Source organism: Montipora foliosa, chromosome 3, assembly GCF_036669935.1.
Source record: "Montipora foliosa isolate CH-2021 chromosome 3, ASM3666993v2, whole genome shotgun sequence".
NCBI classification, from domain to species: Eukaryota; Metazoa; Cnidaria; class Anthozoa; order Scleractinia; family Acroporidae; genus Montipora; species Montipora foliosa.
In genome coordinates, this window is record NC_090871.1 from 58,436,860 (window position 1) to 58,451,300 (window position 14,441).

At 42.4% G+C, this 14,441-nt stretch overlaps 1 protein-coding gene across 2 annotated transcripts in view; it reads right to left on the bottom strand.

Moving 5' to 3' along the window:
• Positions 1-14,441, bottom strand: part of LOC137997794 (uncharacterized) — a 74,590-nt gene that overhangs the window by 3,566 nt on the left and 56,583 nt on the right. For both annotated transcript variants that reach the window (XM_068844045.1, XM_068844044.1), the window contains 11 exons: positions 12,310-13,866; positions 11,535-11,579; positions 10,137-10,393; positions 9,782-9,955; positions 8,284-8,419; positions 7,619-7,780; positions 6,235-6,428; positions 5,280-5,778; positions 3,974-4,301; positions 2,686-2,873; positions 128-389 (listed from right to left, as the gene is read on the bottom strand). In XM_068844045.1, the coding sequence (XP_068700146.1) occupies positions 128-389; positions 2,686-2,873; positions 3,974-4,301; positions 5,280-5,778; positions 6,235-6,428; positions 7,619-7,780; positions 8,284-8,419; positions 9,782-9,955; positions 10,137-10,393; positions 11,535-11,579; positions 12,310-13,866 (3,802 nt within the window). The remainder of the gene's footprint in view (positions 1-127; positions 390-2,685; positions 2,874-3,973; positions 4,302-5,279; positions 5,779-6,234; positions 6,429-7,618; positions 7,781-8,283; positions 8,420-9,781; positions 9,956-10,136; positions 10,394-11,534; positions 11,580-12,309; positions 13,867-14,441) is intronic.

Consider the following 14,441-nt stretch of genomic DNA (forward strand, 5'->3'; position numbering starts at 1 on the left):
TACTTTGTATTCGAGCTTTCCATTCTAAAGAATCGGCAGACGTCGGGCATCTGCCGTTTGCCATTATTAAATAAAAGCATCGAGTTTGAGGCATCGAGAGCAAACATGAAGGAAATGCTACACATACCTCGTCGTGCCCCAGTAATTCGCGGTCAGTTTGGGTTCAGGGTTGACTGAGCCGGTACAGCTCTCAAAGTTGAGGAGTCTACCCCTGTGGAAACTGGCAAAGTTTCTTTCAGGACCAGCTTGAAGAGTGATGTACTCACGTGGGGTGGACGTGCTCATACCGTGGCAGTAAAGACGAACCGGATTACATGACGGCGTCATCTGAATGGCGTATTCATCGTCTTTGAACCCAGGCCACATTTTCTTAACCTCAGCACAACTCCCTAAAACGAACATCCTGCGATAAGCATTTAACTTCTTCTTTAAATAAAGCCTTTATATAACACTGAGGAATTTAAGAAATGATCGTAAGTCCAAGTCTAATAATTGGCTTAATCAGGTTAGCACGGACTTAAACGTGTTTCCCAGGGACTTCCAGGAAACCTCCACTTGAACAAAAAGATAACTTTAAACCATAGTAAATAACCTTTTCAGTCAAATGAGATTTATAATATTTTAACAAAGCGTTTGTATCCGAAATAAATAGGTTTTAAAAGCACCTATTTTTGTTTTCTAATTTCGTAAGCGCCGATATCTTGAATAATTGGGATGTGTTACATTTGCTCTATTGTTATTAGACAAAAGCTCTTGGTGTCAGAACAACAGAGCAACCGTAAGAAGTTATTCAAGATGGCGGCGCCCGCAAAATTGGAAATTGAAAATAGTCGATTTTAAATTTAGTTTTCCTGATATAAACACTTTGTTTTAACAAATTTCGAACAAATTGATTTCGAAACATTATTGCTTCGGTTTATACTTATTCTGTAGCAACAGAGTGGAGGTTCTCTTTGTTTTTAATCCACGAAAGGCTGCTCAAGTCACAAACATCGCAAAAAAAAAAAAATAAAAAACTTTCCAGTCTTTTTTGCTGATTAAACCTACAAATGTTCGGCTACTCGAACCTAATTTTCAATCCAACCGGTATAAATTTCTGCGATTTTAGTCGATTTATCTCAGGCTTGTTTAACAGTCAAAGAAAATGATATAACCAGTGAATAAACCTTTTTTTACAATGACTGCAAAAAATCTCACGCGTTTATTGGCTAATTTTTATTGTGAATAAGCGAACAAACACATAAATTTATACGAGGATGACGCGATTTTGCTCGCGTCAGATTGAAGTTTCTCGCATTTTTATCTCGCGTTCTTCTCGTGTTTTGACTTAATTCTGACCCCTCTGGCTTTTGGTTATTGTAAAAAACAAATTGATGTCAGTTTTTCATGCGTCTGTCCTGTTATTGACAATGAATTTCGTCATAACATGTCAAAGTAGTCTGCGGATCCACTCGGCTATCGCCTCGAGGATCCACAGCTACTTTAACAATGTTATGACGAAATTCATGATCAATAACAAGATAGACGCATGATAAACTGACATCAATTTGTTAATTCGAATTTAGCTTGCGTAGCTGGCGGGATAGAGCGGTTTTCAATTGAGTGTCGAAAGTAATTAACGAATTGCTTTGGTTTATAATTACTTCACTCAGTGATTGGTTCAAAGTTCTCGCGCCACTTTTTCAACCAATCAGAAGTGAAACCAAAACCAATTGTGGCTCGCGCGTGCATATTTTCCCGCGCTTTGTGTTCGAGTTTTGATTGGTTTACTGGATTGTCCCCCGTCCTTTTTGATTGACCAAAGTAATTACTTTGGTTTTGGTTTTACGACACTCATTTGAAAACCGCTCTATTTTATCACGGGATTATTTTAACACGCGCGAACATTAAAATCGATGGCTGCTTCGTCGTGCTTTGGCCACGAGTGCGAACGGCTGCGAAGTGGCGATGCCGCGAGGGAGTTTGTCGAGGGAAACTGGTTACAATAGGGAGCTTAAGCACGCGCATTTTTGAGACGCGGACGGCAACCGGAAGTGAGCTGTTTTCCCTTTTAACTTGTCTTCACACAACCACATTTACATTGCTAAGTATCTTTCCTCCAATAGAGATGATTAGTATAAAAATCTGGGAGACACCACTGTCCTGTCACGTGAAATGTTCTCTTCCGGTTGCCGTCCGCGTCTCAAAAACGCGCGTGCTTAAGCTCCCTAATGCCACTCGCGGCTAACTCGTGGCCCGAAACAATAGATTTACTGGCGCATTTTTGAATAATGCCGCGATAAAATATCTCGCCAGTTACGCACGCTATTTCGAATTCAAATCATCCAATGATTTAACGCGAGTCCAAGCGCGTAATTCTTGACATGGTTACTCCTTACACAAAGAATAATATGAATGAAAACCAATTTTTATTCACTACTTGCACAATCCCACAATGCAATCTGTTTTGGGGGGCTCTTTTCGTAAAAACAATGGATATTCTGTTCTCTGAATCATGATACAGTCCTAAGAGCAAACAACTTTTTTTAAACTAAAGAACCCCCAAAACCGATTGCATTATGGGATTGCGCAAATAGTGACTGAAAGACTCTTCTCTAAGACTCGTTTTAAAAACGAGGCTTTTGTCATCTCGACGCTGGTTTACTGATCCGAGGATATGGGCGCTGAGAAAAGTTAACTACTTACGTGGAATCTTGTATTGTAGGCTTGGTCTGAGGATAGGTTTCTCGGAGAGTACCGACGGTGCATTGGGGCACTCCAGAGTGAATCCGACTGACAACGAGTCCCTCCTGGCTCCTTCCTTGTGCAGGGCCTCTATCCAATAATACTTGCCGGCCTCTAGTGGAATGTAGCCTGATTGTTGGAAGGGTTGGCTGATGTAAGACGAAAAAAAAACAGAACGAGATTTGATGTTGAAACTCGTCTTTTACAAAGAAACAAAATGAAGGATGACCAAAGTTAAGATAGAGTGGCTTGAGGAAATAATATTTCTGTGAAGCAGCTTTTCTACCCATTCCTCAAAAGAAATCTCGCACATCGCCTGAAAAATTACATAATAAAATATTCTCATCGATATCGGATAAGTCCACTTATGGACAGCGATTCTTTAAAACAACCTTCTCAAATTTGGAAAAAGTCGCTAGTTTTTTTTCAAATTTCATCCACTTCTATCGTCTTTATCTTTAGTAGCAAGCGAAAAAATTACATTTACTGCGCTGACAAGTTCTTACAATCGAACCTTTTAGCATTACTTCCAGATTTCCTAACTAAAGGCGACAAAAATACCCTCAAGCGTGGTAACGAAACTATAGCAATACTTTTCAGTACTCATTGACAAAAGATGAGATGCCGTGAGACTAAAATGGCGTGACACACCTCCTTTAATCACCTTAGTAAAGATGCTCTCGTGTTCAGACTGAGATTTCTTACAGTTTTAATGCAGGGTTTTCGATAGCTTTTCAAAGTACCGGACAAAGTTCTTTTCCGTTGTGAGGCCCATTTGCAAGAGGCTTGGGAGCGATCCCTCAAGGAGGCCTGGTCCCTTATAAATTACTGTAAATGAAACTCTCAGAAATCCTGTTTGCATTCTTGACTTTGGAGAAAAAAATGAGAAAAATAATCTTATCGCGTAAAGAAATGAAATGCCAACAGACTGATTATTCCGTTTGCGTTTCCGCAAACTAAAGTGATGTCACTTCTTTTTAGTATGAAGTAGGATTTATTGCGCGTGATTCCCTTGTGTTTCTTCAGCCAAAGGCTTCCTGATGTGCCAAAGTCCAAAAAGAAAACAAAAAGAGAAAGGAAAAAAAAAAAGCCTATAAATTTATAGCGTCAAAGTGCCGGACGGGAAATGGCAAACAACCGCTCGAAACGTCCGGCCTCCGGATCCGGCCTCAGACGAAAACCCTGTTAAATAACGGTGAAACCATAGCTGCAATGGTTATAATAATTTTTACTAAATTAAATCCCTTACTCAGAGAAATCATTGTGGGCAGTTCCTTGCACAACTGCAAATAAGTCCTTGTCCTTTTCTCGTGAAGACCCGCTGAAGAACAACTCCGCTTCGTCGTTGCCCGACAAGGAGAAAGAGTAAGTTCCCGTATATGGTGCTATGAAGTATCCCCGCATTCGAGAACCATAGTTGTCTCCCTCGTTTTTGGGAGCATCAAAATTCTGAACAATGCTGGTTTCCGTGGGATGTTTGGGGTAATCCTTATGAAGCGCAAGGTCTGTTATTGTGGTTCCCTGGACTCCTCGCCACACTTCACGCTGTACTCCTGGGTAGGGACCTATCAACTTTGCTGCAACAGAGAATGTAAAGGAAAAAAAGATGATTTGTTATACTTATTGCTCTCATTGCTCTCATTGGTTACTTCGAGGTCACATGACATCTAACAATAAAACCGTTTGCTGCCAAAAGTTTCTGAGCGGGAAACATTGCAAAATCTATGACGTCAGAGGGTAACAGTGTAACCGACGACCGCCGTTGCTGTTGCCATTGCTCGTTTTTCTTTTTGTGCTATATAACAATGTTTCCTCAACAACGTTTCCCTCGGCTGCGCCTCGGGGAAACATTGAGATTCTCGGGAAACAAAATTAACTGTTTCCCTTGGGACCAGTCATTAAGTGTTTAGTATTGCTTGATTTCTGCAACGCTGCTGTTATCATTGGATTGGTCAAATCGGGCATATTCGCCGTTACTTTCACAGGTAAATTTCAGTACCATAATTATCTCCTTTCCCGGTTTTTCGAAATGCTGTTTACATTTGCGCGTCAAGTGGTTTTCATTTTCATGACTTAAACTGTTTTACTTCAGATATTTTCAGCCAATCAGAGATGGAACCGGAAATCAATTGTGACTGCGTTTTCCCCCGCTTTGGACGCCTGTTGCTCGAATTTCTGTCTGCGTTCTCATTGGCTATTTTGACTTTCTGTGTCTCTAACAACTGGCAAAAGTAATTAACTGTTACGGCTTTTAAAGTAGAAAATTGGAAACCGTTCCATATTTAAGACCCATTGCTCCGCTAAAAATAAATAAATAAACAAATAAACGAACAATATTCGTATGCTGGGTAGCACTTTCAGCAAAGCATAAAGTAAACTGGAAATAAGGTTATAAAAGTGCCAAGGTTTTGATAAAACCCCCTTGGCCCTTAAACAGTGAAATTCATTAATTTGGCCGAATGTAAATCAGCGCTAGTTTTCCCTTCGTCACAAATCTTGATCTTCAAAATCTTAAAGTTTACATTTAAGTCACAATTTGTAAATCTAACACTTACGCATTTTATGTGTATCCTTTAGCTTCGCAATCTGTAGACCCGAAAGCGGACAAGGGAAGATATAAAACTCGTCCAAAGCCCCTTTGAACTGTCGCGGAGGGCCTTGATCATCCATAAAGGTCCCTATATAAGCAGCTTTGCTCCAATCGGTGCCGAGAGCCTCTGTCTCCTGTGCATCCGTCTGTTCATAGTCCAGAATAGGACTTCCATTGATGTAAATTTGAGCTTGCTTGCTAAGTGGGTTATAAACACCCGCGAGATGTACCCACGTGTTTTCCGGTATTCTCTCTTTTGTGGTTCGACCATAAACCGTCTTGTCCATGTTTCGTTGGAAAAACCGCACCCTGCCTCCTTTAAGGATCTCAAAATGGTACTGACCCTGTTTTGTGGAGTCAACAACCCCTGGGGCCTCTGTTACAAAAATCTCGTTGACGTTCGGCCCTGTGACGTTCTTTGCTTTAACCCACGCTGCTATGGTAACAGCTAACGTTGGCTTTCCCTGCAAGTAAAGGGCAAAAAAACATGGACGCTTACCACTTGAACAGAACTTGCCGTGAAAACGGTACTGGACGTTCAGCTTTTAAGGAAACAAACGAGCAATGGGCTGTATCCTTTATGAAGAACTCAAACCGGTTATTCCGGTTTAACTAAGTCACGCCGACGAAAACGGCATTTCAGAATATATATTTGGGCTATCAAAACCTCTTCATAATTATTCAATTTTCTCCAAGTTGAGTGATGTGCTAAAACACCTAAATTAGCTAAATTAGTTGCAAGGGATTCAAGTATAGATAGAGAATGAAAGATTCAATGTCTTTAAGTCAAGTGATTTATTTGATCTTAGTAGGACTTAAAAAGATCTTCTCAGCAAAGGAAATAAGGACTTATACACGGCAGAATACAAAACTAAACTCTTCACAGCAGTTCAAAATCAGATATGCAACGCAACGCTTACCTTGAAATTTAATCCGTCCAACTGAATGAAGCCGTCCGATAAATCCACTCCATTGTCTTCGTTATATCCCGCCTCCACGACTACACGCCCGCGGGACAACCCGTTATTACCCGAACCTGACTCGTCAAAAATTTCTCCCGCGCAGACCTTGTCGAAGTCGAAGTACAAAACTGGTTGGCAGGTGAATGGGTATTCTGAAAAGAAAACAAGTAATTTTCGAATTTAACAAGAGTTAAATAGAACGCATTATTGAGAATTCAAGCTTTATAAGAGGAGGTCAGGTAGCTAAAGTACCCAAGGGGCTTCCACTGTTGGAAGATGGCAACTCCTCGTCATGGGAATGAATAAGGCCCACATGAATAGCATAATCCTACAATCCAGACACGAGCACTCTCGCGAGTGCGCAGGAAAGGAAAAGGAAAGGAAAGGAACTTTATTTAAGTACAAAGTCTTCTAGCGTTGGAGGACTAATAGGCCATTTCCGAGTTCACGTCTGCCTCCTCTTCGAAGCGAGTCTAAGTGCGAAGTTTTTGTTATGAAAATTTGTTTTCATTCATATGTAAAGTAGAACTAATTACCATCACAAAAACTTCGCACTTGAAGACAGAACTCGGAAATGGCCTATTGGGGACACTGTAAACTGAAATCAGTAAATTAATGCAAATCATATCAAATGTTGGTTTTTGAGGAGAAGAGAGGGGAAAACCGGAGTACCCGGAGAAAAATCTCTCGGTGCAGGGGCCCGAAATTTTACGGGCCATTTTCGGGTGTCACAATTCCCTTTGTATCTCAAGAACGGAGAGGATTTAAGTAATCAAATTTCAAAGTCATTTTTCTTTTCGTTACCTTGAAAACATGTTAAGAGATCGGCTTTCCGAAACAAGTGGTTGGCAGTTTCACGAATGGCTTTTCGGGCCCGAAAAGTTTTCGGGACTTTCGAGAAACAGGTTCCTGAGTAGAGACCCAACAAACTCAATACACATGTGACACAGAGCGTGGGAATCGAACGCGGGCCACATTGATGAGAGGCGAGTGCTCTCACCACTACGCATGCACCGTTTTCACTGTATATAAGTAGAAAAACTAGAGGTAAAAGAAAGAGCCTTCGCCGGAAAAGTTCTCGACAAAGCACGCCAGCTGAAAGAACTACAAACCCCACCAGAGGATTGAATATTTGAGAAATAACGCGTCAAGGTTTCCACACAGACCACTGCCCACAAGCAACTTGTGCGTTATTTTATTTATTGCCGACAGTTATCTCCGGCCTGAGCTTAGTAAAACGTGAAAGAGAGACTTTCGCCTTAATGACACCTCCAGTGTCAATCAATGCAATGAAATGTCAAGACAGAACAAAAAAAAATTTTAAGGCTGAATCACAACTCACCATTTCTATCGTAGGCGGGATTAACCTGAGGCGTAGGAGATGGGGCATGGGGTTGAGTCTGAACTGCTGGCTTCGGCGGGTGCACTGGGGCTGAGAATGGAACTTGGACGGGTTTGGCGGCTGCTATTTGATTTTCGCCAGTTGACGGATACTCTGAAGCCACTAAAATGAATATAGGAGAGCGCTCAATTGGTAAGCAATGGCATTTCCCTTTCTAGTGAAATAATAGAGAAAAGACGTTGCGTCTTCCACAAATTTGATGCAACTTGTTCTAGACCTTAAAATTGGATTCGACGGCCTCCATGTAAACAGATACTTCCAGTTTGCGGAATACTTGAAAAGGTAAACATATGATAAACAAGTGGTTCAAACCAAAGAAACCAAAACAAAAACAATTATGAACTTTCGACAAACACGCGCCAAAACAAGTTTAAAACGCAAAGCTGCGAAGAACCGATGCGCAGCGTGCTTTACAGCCGAACTCATTGCTGGTTGTCGATGACAACATTCTCCGATTGACTTCTGGTAGATGATTTTCGTTACAAGTCGTTTCGCCATTCAGTCGATTTGCCAACACTGAAGTTCACTTCTTAGGAAAAGTTGATTCGCCACAACTGCTTAACCGACGGCAAATCGCAGCATATCACCACTTGCAACCAACCTACCGTTACAGATGATTTTGGCAACTTTTGCCGCTTCAGCTGAGGATAGAAAGTCGTTGACTCGCACAGCATATTTGGGGTCCGTTGTCATTGTTTGGAGATCACCTTCAGGAATGCTAGGGCTGCCAACAGCGATTACCTATAAAACAATGTCGTAGAGTAGCGGTCAAGGAAAGGTCATCTTCTTGATGTCCGATCTCACCCATAGATCGTTTGCTTAAAGCACATTTGAATATGTAAATAGAGAATGCGCTAAATTGTACATAAATTCATTTATTTAACTTAATTTTAATTTTAAAATTAGTTTGAATATTTAGTTACCGACAGCTATAGGATTATTTTCCGTAAATCTCCGACCACCCTGCAAGCAGAGCCTTTCTTTTGCTTGCTCGATTTTGGTGTTCTCGAGAAAGGCTCTGCATGAATCGAGTTAGATCTTTATTGAATATGCGCTGCATGTTGCCAAGATACAGTCTCGAACCCAAGCCTAATATGCCAGATCTCGCTGCCATCTTGGTTTTTCATGGTACAGCGGGCTCAATTATAACCATCGGTTTTGTCACTAAACGGACGCTCGCACTGGAAAAACCGGTTTGACGAGAGAAAACAAGATTGACTAGTCCAGAAGTTCGGGTTGCGGCGGCTTCAAAGAGTTGACGCGATTCGGGCAGAGCCTCCTTTTTTCCTCCTCAGTAAAGAAAAAGACAAAAGGAGGCTCTGCTTGCAGGGTGGTCTCCGACGTGCAGTGATTGTATATTTTTTATGGCAATTTCTTCGTTACGTAAGCTCGCCATCAACCGTACCGTACCGTTCTATTCCGTGCCGGACCAACACAAAGACAGGACAACACTGAGATTATTACAAAGCGTTGGCCCAAATGCATATAACTTGTTTCCTACGCACTTTGGGACATAATCTGACAAACTCAGCGACCAAAATAGGCGGCTGTTCTTGGTAACAGTGGAACCAATATCCTCAGTATAAGGTGCGCTTTGTGTGCAATGGGAGAAGTCACCTAAGGTGGTCAACACGGTGCCTATTGTTATTACGCATAAGTTCTGCGCATCTCGCGAGATACTACAGGGATATTTTAGCGCGGTTTAAAACTATGCGGATAAAGCAAAACCTAGCAAGTGCTCTTCACATCCAAAAAAGAAAATTGGGGGTAACCATGCATTTTTTTAGAGATAATTAAACTTCAGATGAAAAGAACGCCATATATTGCTTTGTATTTTAAAGCCTTTTACAAATGTTGTTGATTAATTATCTTTGAAAAATGCGTAGTTACTCCTAATTTTCTTTTTGGATTTCAATAACACTTATTAAGATCTGCTTTTCCCCAATCTTCATAACGCGCAAAAATACCAAATAAAAATGTTGCATTCTCTATCAACGATCAAAGCCCATTCTCCTTGAGTAATTTAAGGAGTCAAAAAGACCTCCGAGGCTCAACTTGATAGCAAGCACTTTCATATCCGAAATATTCTCTTTTTTCACTCACCTTTACTCCGCTAATTTCTAGCTGTTTAGCAAAGGATCGCAGGCTCTTTGCTGCGTTAGTATTGTGATCATTCTGAGGTCCCAAGACCGTTATCACGAGGGCCTTAGGGAGATGGGTCCTGACGCCACTGGACTGGGTAAATACCTCAAATTTGGCCATCTCCAATAGAATAACCTAGAGATTAACACAACAGCGACGAACTGAATAAAGTGTCAAACATGATAAAGAAAATGACGCGAAGTAAAGTCGCTAATAATACTTATGTTGAATGAAGAGAGGATCTATTGAATTTCGACACTTCGCGTATCAACGAGTCAAAACCAGGGCCTGCTATCGTGCCTACAAAGTCACCTACCAAATTTCGATTGCCAGGATCACGTGGGAGGTCATCAAAAGCCTTATCGACCTCTTTTTTCGTGTTGCGTTCTCCAAGTTTCATATTGATCGACGGTATGGTAGAATACGCCACCACGCCAGCGTGGGTACCAGTCTCCATGACTTGGAAACCATGCGACACCTCTTTCATAAATTTTTTCTGCTGAGTCCATTGATTTGCCACCACGTCAGAGGACGAGTCCAGCGCGAAAACGAGATCCATGGCGTGGGGACAAACTGTGGAAAGAACAAAGCCAGTTAGGAAAAAAGAACAATAGTCAACATCTTTTATGCCACAGCAAAAAAAGCATGTATCATCATAGAAACTGTGGTTTCATCCGGCAAACGAGTTGATTAAGGTCGAATTACGTGTAGCCCTTCGTCAGAGTGAACGACGCTGTGATGAACCGCTAACGCTCGAAACGTTAGCTATTCAATCTTTCTGTCACTTAAGTAATTAGATGCACGCCCAATTCACTACTTGCACAATCCCATAATGCACCTCTATTAGCCCCCAAGGCTTTTGCATAACCATTGTTTGCAATTTCTCTTGGGACATTAAAATGTCCCAAGAAAAGTCGAAAACAATGCCTATGCAGATTTTTTTCAGGGGAAGGGGGGGGGGGATAAATTTCTAATGTCTCAAGAAAAGTCGAAAACAATGCCTATGCAGATTTTTCTTTGGGGCGGGGGGGGGGGGGTGGGGGGTGGAGGGGATTTGTGCAAGAAGTGAATTTTGGTATCCAACGCTATGTGGCCCTTTAAGTCTAAGCATTTCCTATACCTACTTCTAACAATAAGGTTAGGGTAAAGGTGGGCGTTATTTTCAGAGCAACAGCAGCAGTTCATTCTTACTTGACGAGCAGCATTTGTGGCACATATTGTGACGTTTATTGTCTGTATCCCGTGACACGAGTGATGTTGAAGTTGCGGGAAAGAGCAAGGGGACACTTCATGACGCTTATTGAAATCCGTGTGCATTTAATTAGGGGAATGGGCCTTATTCGCACGGCGGCCATATTGGCCATAGGCAATATATTTCGTAACCCGAGCCTCGAGTTGAAATGTTTGGGAACAAGTTTCAGTGTGCAAAAACAAAACTTTTCAATCCCTCGAGACTCAATATGACCACCGTGTAATTAAGGGCTATTTCTGGACATATCTAATCCTTTCACGGCGGCAATTCGACCTTTATCAATTCGTTTCCTAGGACTAAATTATCCCTCTCTCATTACTTTCGCTCAGTGTAAGGTCCACTCTATTCATACTCTTATTGCAAGGCCAGGTAACTAAGCATGCAGCTGTCAAATGATCTGATCCCAAATGAGAACGCGGCTCGAATGAGCAACGAGACGACTGAACAAAAACTGGCACTTACTGAACGGTTGACTGGTTGAAGGACTCTGGAGAGTAGTGACTGTGCCTGCAAGATTGACGATAAACCATAAGGCAAAGGCTATTAACAGAACAATTATAGAACACTCTCATAATGGCGACCATCTTTACATTCTTTTGTATTTATGTTAATTGTAACTACTGCCCTCATTTTGAAAGAAATTGAAATTTGCTCGTCGTAATGAGGTTGGAAAGGCTTATTAGAATTAAAACAAAAGTATGTTTCATTTGGCCGCCATTATGAAAGAGGTCTATAATAAAAGTAATCAAAGCAATTATTCCTGATTAATTGTCGACGAAAAAGCTGGAAGAAACAGATAAAATTGACAAGTTAAAAAGAGAAAATAGACCGGAAAGATTTGCGGAGATATGTGAACGTGTGATATTCGTCCATCAAGTTACGATTCCTTGCTGTCACAATTCAGATTACGACATAAACAACCTACATTATCATGTAAAACCAGGAGCTATCACTTGAAGTGACCTACTGGTCCCTCCAAGTTGAGTGAGGGTTTCTTAAACCTGACTACTTCTGGAATAAGGGACACCATAACACCATAATTTTCCTCGTTTTTACATGTGACGTAAACGGAGTCGACAAGGGCGTTGATTGGTTAAGAGACGATGCTCGTTGAACTTATTGCTTTCTGCCGCGTAAGCTCTCATGGACTATTTCTTCCTTGTTTAAGCTCCCTAACGTCTAATCTTTCAATTTTTATTTTGCTCGATATTAGGTCAAAAAAAAAAATGCAAAATACCTTGAGCACTCTGAGCACCACTTGGAGGGGAGGGAAAAGTTTGATTTGCAGGCGAAGGCGCTGCTTGTGAAGCCGCGGTTACTTGTGAAGTAGCAGGCGCACTAGCAGGTTTGGCGACAGCGAGAACTGCTTGGCCAGTGGTTATGTTCTGAGCGGGCACGCTAGATGCTGCAGCAGCAATGACGGCCGGAAACGTGGGTTCTTCTCGAGCTGGTTGTAATTGAGTCTGTGGGACTGAAACATTCGCTTGAGCGGCTGCTACGGCTTGCGCAGGTGCGGGAACGGCACTGGGTGCTTGAGGTGCTATAGTTTGGTTTCCAGCAAATTGCAATGCGGGTGTTGAAGGTATTTGGACCGGTGGAACTGAGGCGTTCGTTTTAACAGCTACTGCGACTTGCGCAGGCGCAATAACGGAACTCGGTACTTGGGTAGCCACTGTTTGGTTGACAGCCTGAGGCATTACAGGTGCTGAGGGTATCCTGGCCGGTTGAACAGAAGCATTCGCTTGAACGACAGCCTGTTCTGGCGAAGGAGCAGGTACAGCGCTTGGTGCTTGAGGCACTGCAGTTTGATTTGCGGGTGGAACCACTGCAGAAGCCACAGGTAGCTGAGCTGCACCTGCTTGAGCGGGAGCCGTTACATCACTCGGTGCTTGAGAGACGGCAGCTCCCACTACAGCTGGGACAATCGCAGACTGATTCTGTTGTGGTACAGCTGAAACAGTAGTTCCAGTGGCGTTAGCAAATACGGGTTGAACCTGTTGAGGAACAACCAGTTGTGGAGCTTTGGACGTTTGCAGCACAGGGGTATTTGGATATCTCACCACAGAAACATTAACGTTACCATATCCTACTTTAGCAGGCTGAGGTGGTACGGTCACATTATAATAAACTGGCTGCTGTGCTACCGGAACCGGACTGACAGGTTGCTGAGTTGACGTAGTATTTGCCCAACTCTGTTGACCAGGAGTAGCATTCGAATAAACTCGTTGTGGCGCAATTGTGGCATTGGAGATAACCGGCTGTTCTGGTTGAACTGACTGTTGAGCGGGCTGTTGAGGCAGGGATACGTTCGGGTACATCAGTGAAGGCTCGTTTGAAACAGGTTGCGCTGGTCGCTGAGAAACTACGGGATTAGCATAAGTGGCTTGTGGAGCTAAAGCAGCTTGTCTAGCCGGTTCTGCTGGTTTAGCTGATTGTTGAACAGGTTGTTCTGTCAGCGATGCGTTTGAGTAACCTAACTGAGGAACGTTTGAAGGCGTTTGTGTTGATTGCGGAGCAACCGCAGATTTTCCTTGTTCCACGTTAACCTGTTCAACCGGTTGTGGTGCCGGTGTAACTTCGTAAACCGGTGGAGAAACCACATACACCGGACTTGGAGTCCCTTCAGGCGCCTGCACGTAACCAGTCGCTGTCTGCTGACCAGGTGGCATTGCGGTGACTCTAGGGTAGGATGCTGGGTAGGGATACTTGCTAAGGTGCTTTCGACGGGATGCCTGTTGCTTGTGGAGATGCTGCTTCTTAGCTTCATCCAAAAGCCTACGGAGGTATCTTGGGACTGTAAAACAGTGGGAAAGACAATGTGTTTCTTAGTAAGGGATCCAGCCCCTTGCAAATAGCTTGACTTCTGGCTGTATTTTGTTTTTGTGGTCTCGTTCACTCAGAGTCCCTTTAAGCTAATCAAGCCATATGCTATCAGAAAGATAGCAAAATACCGGGATCTCCATGCCCTATTCTTTGCGAACTGTGTGTGGGTTCTTTGACGTCTCACAGAATTGATAGGCGGTTTAAAGTGCCCCTGTGACCAAAAAATCAATTCATACTTTTCTTTGGATTTCAAAACTATGTTAACAAAACATTAAGTGACCCACGTTTTAAGCCTTGATTTCAAAAAGACACCTCTTTATTTTAACTGTAATTTTCCTATTTAATGGTCCGCCATTACTAACATTATGTTCTTGAGAGAGCTGGATCGAGGAGAAAATGACGTCAAAGGCTCACTAGTTTAAGAATGCAATACGTGTGTACGCCGCAGAATTAATAAGCAGCACGGGGGTTTTGGGCTTTAAGACTTTTAAACTCACGCTTTGCATATATAATAAGCTGCGTTCACACGCTAAAATTTTAAGCTAG